This window comes from Zea mays, chromosome 6 (assembly GCF_902167145.1).
Source record: "Zea mays cultivar B73 chromosome 6, Zm-B73-REFERENCE-NAM-5.0, whole genome shotgun sequence".
Taxonomy (NCBI): Eukaryota; Viridiplantae; Streptophyta; class Magnoliopsida; order Poales; family Poaceae; genus Zea; species Zea mays.
The window spans coordinates 139,487,939-139,492,084 of NC_050101.1; the positions used below are offsets into that span (position 1 = coordinate 139,487,939).

At 41.2% G+C, this 4,146-nt stretch overlaps 1 protein-coding gene across 1 annotated transcript; it reads left to right on the forward strand.

Moving 5' to 3' along the window:
* The first annotated feature begins 389 nt into the window (after positions 1-389).
* LOC103631435 (polyamine oxidase 3) lies at positions 390-3,208 on the forward strand. The gene is made up of 7 exons (XM_008652350.2): positions 390-416; positions 509-594; positions 686-788; positions 877-974; positions 1,079-1,224; positions 1,634-1,873; positions 3,183-3,208. The coding sequence occupies exons 2-7, from the start codon at positions 542-544 to the stop codon at positions 3,206-3,208; spliced, it is 666 nt and encodes a 221-aa protein (XP_008650572.2). The 5' UTR covers positions 390-416; positions 509-541.
* Positions 3,209-4,146: the final 938 nt, after the last annotated feature.

Here is a 4,146-nt window from a genome sequence, read left to right on the forward strand (position 1 = left end):
CCCACACAAGAGTATTGCCACTGATTCCTTTATCTCTTTAATTCTGATCGGAAAAGTTGGAAAACAAAGAAGGAAATGTTACCAAAAGAAAACATTATCAATAACAGTCAGGTTGCTTTGGAGTGGCTGTGATAAATTGTCGCTTTGAAGTGGCTATGATAAATTGTTGAGGGTTGCCATTAAGAACTCAAATTATTCTCAGTTTGTCGTCGGTGAGACATACCACAGATTGGTATTGTTGCTCGCCTGCAAAGACAGCTGAAGACTGTTGCATGTATAGCAGCCACGCTCTGGTCAACATTGGTATTGTTGATCTTCGGCACAAGATGCTTGTCAGCTCGGTTGCATAGGTATTCCTGGATAGCTCTAATATTTCGAATGTATTTGGGAAGGTGTTTGAGACCATACTGGAAGAGGTATTCCCTCCTTTCAATTAGTGGTGTGTCAGTGCCTGTTGATTTTAGGTAGTTTCTATTATTTGATTTACCCACAACACTTCTGTGCACAGACTGGCAAATTGAGGGAAGGAACCAATGAAGATATGTCTATCGCAAAAGCCATTGCAATTGTTATGGATAGAAATCCACAGTTGAGGTTTGTACTAATCTACTTCCTGCCTTTGTTCACTGTTCAACACAAACATACCAGTCATTTTAACAGCGGGTTTTCCATGTGTTCACTACAGGCAAGAAGGGATTGCTCATGAAGTTCTTCAGTGGTATTTGTGCCGTATGGAGGGTTGGTTTGCCACTGACGCAGATTCAATTTCACTACAGGGCTGGGATCAGGTATGTTTTTTTCCTTACAATCTGGCCAGTATACTTGCACATTGTGAAATTATTGTGCCTTATGCATGATAATGTTGATGGGATGCAGGAGGTGCTGCTTCCAGGTGGCCATGGCCTCATGGTTCGTGGATATCGTCCAGTTATAAATACTCTTGCAAAAGGCTTAGATATACGTCTCAACCATAAGTATGCATAATATATCCTTTTTATTATCAATTTGTATTCAATAGTTGTAGTTTCACTTTCATCAACCATTGCTCCAGCACCGACACTTGTTCTTTGTTCTTCAGGGTTTTGGAAATTGTTCGCCACCGGAACAGGGTAGAGGTTACTGTAAGCAGTGGCCAAACGTTCGTTGCGGACACTGCAGTGGTCACTGTTCCGTTGGGTATCTGGTACGGTTTCTTCAAAGAAATTGATGCCAAGAAGAAGCGTGGTCAGGTTCTTAGAGCTCCTCAGTATCTGAAGCGTGTTTGTTATATTTTAAAGGCTGTTGTTTGGGCAAGGCGAATCAGGCAAGAGTTGATGACGAGCGGCTAAACTAATCCAAGAGTTGATGACGACCGGCTTGTTCTTTCACTTGCAACGACTTAGAGTCGGGCGGCCTGCAAGATCAAGGTGCATGGTCGTCGAAGGATGGCGACGGCGTATCCTCGATCGGGCAAGGCGAATCAGGCAAGCATCTATTTGGAGGTTGGTTAGTTATCCCATGTCATCAGACATCACGCAGGAATCAGGTCATCCATCAGGAAGCAGCCAGCTCTGCCTGGACTAACCCAGGGCAAAGGCAAACAGCAAACTTTCCAGGATAAGTCTCTGACTTTGTTATACTTTCCTGTGTGCAGGAGGTCTTGAAGATCTGGAACTGCAGGTGCAGAATGCTATTGCAGCAGCAGCAGCTGCAGCTCCACCCAAGGAAAGCAATAGTGTCAGCAGCAACGATCCTGGCAGCTCGTCCTCTGTGATTTTTCCGTCTGGTCCAGCTGATCAAGTCCCTGTTCCTGCTACCTCTCCAGAAATTGAGCCCCGTTTTGCAAACCAAATCCCTGCTGCTTCTTCGAAGGTTAAGGCACCATGCCTGGCAGGTCTGTTGTTTGTAAGCGACAGGAACGAGAGGAACTTTAGGTTGCCTAGCCCTTCTGATAACTGTCCATGGAACTTATTCGAAGCTAGCCGTAGCGCAGTCAGCTTTCTACAGGAGTATATGCTTTCCGGAATCGTGCCACTGAAGTTATTCAGCATGAGATCTATGGTTCTTAGACTGGGCATATTGCTGAATAACTATAGTTGGTAGATGGTCTCGCTACAGTAGACAGGAAAGGCACCATGCCTGGCACTGGCTGTTCTGCAGCGAACACCGTTGTCGAGTTTTATGCCAAATGTGTCGAGTTTTATTTTGGTATATGTAACTTTGTAATTGGGCCTAAGCGTATTGAAGCACTCTAAGTTAACAGGTGCTTGAAGCTGATGATGAAATTATACAGCTTGGATGAATAAACCTTTGTTGTAGTGACATAAGGAGTTTCGAAATTGCAAGGAATTTTAAATTTGAATATTTTTCAGTGAGATGTTGAGGTTGATAATTTTAATCTTTGTGCACTAATATGTTGTAGAAAGTAGTTTGTTCACCGTTGCAACGCACGGGCATGTACCTAGTATATATATATGAAATTATTGAAGTGTGTTATGTTATTACAGGATACAAATATTCATGAGGCTCACATGACGTGTAAATATGAATCAGTGCCACATGAAAAAGCTAGTTAGTCTAGACATCCAATACGGTAATATGTATGTATAAACTATAATATTTTCTTTGCAATTTTTCTAATTCAATCTATTCAATTGGATTTAGAGGGAGAGAACAAGAGGGAAAAATGTTTTTATAGCTTTTTCTATCCAATCTACTTGAATGGAGTTAGAGGGAGAGAACATGGAAGAGGAAAGATAAAACGCATGATTGTCTAATAATTTTTATGGACAAATATTTTTTTGAAGTTGATAAATATAGTATTGCCCAAGACATTTATGTTCCTTCCAAAGAGTCTAATAAAAAATTATAAAAATAACTATATCATTATTAAATAAATTTATCAAATTATGCGTGAAATTTTTTTGAACAACATACCCTAGCTTAAATAATATCCTAGATACGCCACTAACGATGTTAGTTGTGCAGGGCCAATGGTGTAGTCCCGTGACTGTGGAAACTGAGTAGCCATCTGTGTTGCTCGGGGCATGTTTGGTTCGGCTTTTTTCTGAATAGCTTTTCTGAAAAGCTGGCTGTGGGGAAAAGCTGGCTGTGTAGAGAAGCTGGTGGTTAGAATCTAGGTGTTTGGTTCGTCTGCTGTGGAGAAAAGTTGTTGGTTAAAATCTAGGTGTTTGGATACGCAGATTCTCAGATTGCAGATTCTGTTTGAAAAAACGAAACACATAAACACCGAACCAACAAAAGGTCATTACATTATAATTAGTAGAGTTCATTACAACATAACTATCGCTATATTCACATATTAAACTACGACACTAATGCATTAGCAATTTCATCTTGAAATGCAACTCTTATTATTAAAAATACATGTTCAACTCAAACAAGGTTCACAGAATGACATTGTTCACACACATACAACTCTTATTATTAAAAATATATGTTCAACTCGAATAATTGGAAAATTTTGCGATGCGGAAAAGATGCATACGACATGTAGTTTCTAACACGACTGCACGACGAAAAAACTCATACTGACGACAGTTTGAAACAATAACAACACCAGCAACAGAGTTCGGACCAGCACCATCTGTTGTCAGACGAACGTAGAACTTCTAACTGGACTTTACATTTATCTCGAAAGCACGGCGCAGCCAAGCGTTCCTTCCTTTTTTGGTCTTCAGGGTTGCAAATACATCTCTATAATGTTTTTTCCATCAACAAATGAGTGGCAAAGAAATGTAAGTCGCTTCCTTCCACTGCACCATCTTCAATGACTTGTTGCAACTGAGCAGCAACCTCTACACGAACTGGGTCGGTCTCAAATGAGGTTATGGACTTGTTAGTGTTCATGGAACGCGACTCAAAAGCCTCGACTAGGCGTTTCATGTATTCATCCTTCGTATCTCTTTTCTTCTTAGGTTTAGGAGAATCATGCAACACCTTACGCTTCCCTGTCGTAATTGAGCAAGGGTCAGGTGTGCTGTTTTCACCCCCCCCCCCCTAAAATGGCTTCGACGTGATCATCAGACGATGAATTTGCATCCTTAGCTCCAGGAACAAGGGTTGTTTCATTGGTGCACACAATGGGACCAAACATAACCTTAAGGTCGTCCTCATTCTCAAGGGGGGCTGTTTTGAACATAATAC

Excerpts from the sequence above, each read along its gene's own strand:
- LOC103631435 (XM_008652350.2), top strand. The coding sequence starts at position 542 with ATGTCTATCGCAAAAGCCATTGCAATTGTTATGGATAGAAATCCACAG. Across the intron at positions 595-685 it reads GATAGAAATCCACAGTTGAG|GCAAGAAGGGATTGCTCATG; the intron begins GTTTGTACTAAT and ends TGTTCACTACAG. Across the intron at positions 1,874-3,182 it reads TAAGGCACCATGCCTGGCAG|ATTCTCAGATTGCAGATTCT; the intron begins GTCTGTTGTTTG and ends TTGGATACGCAG.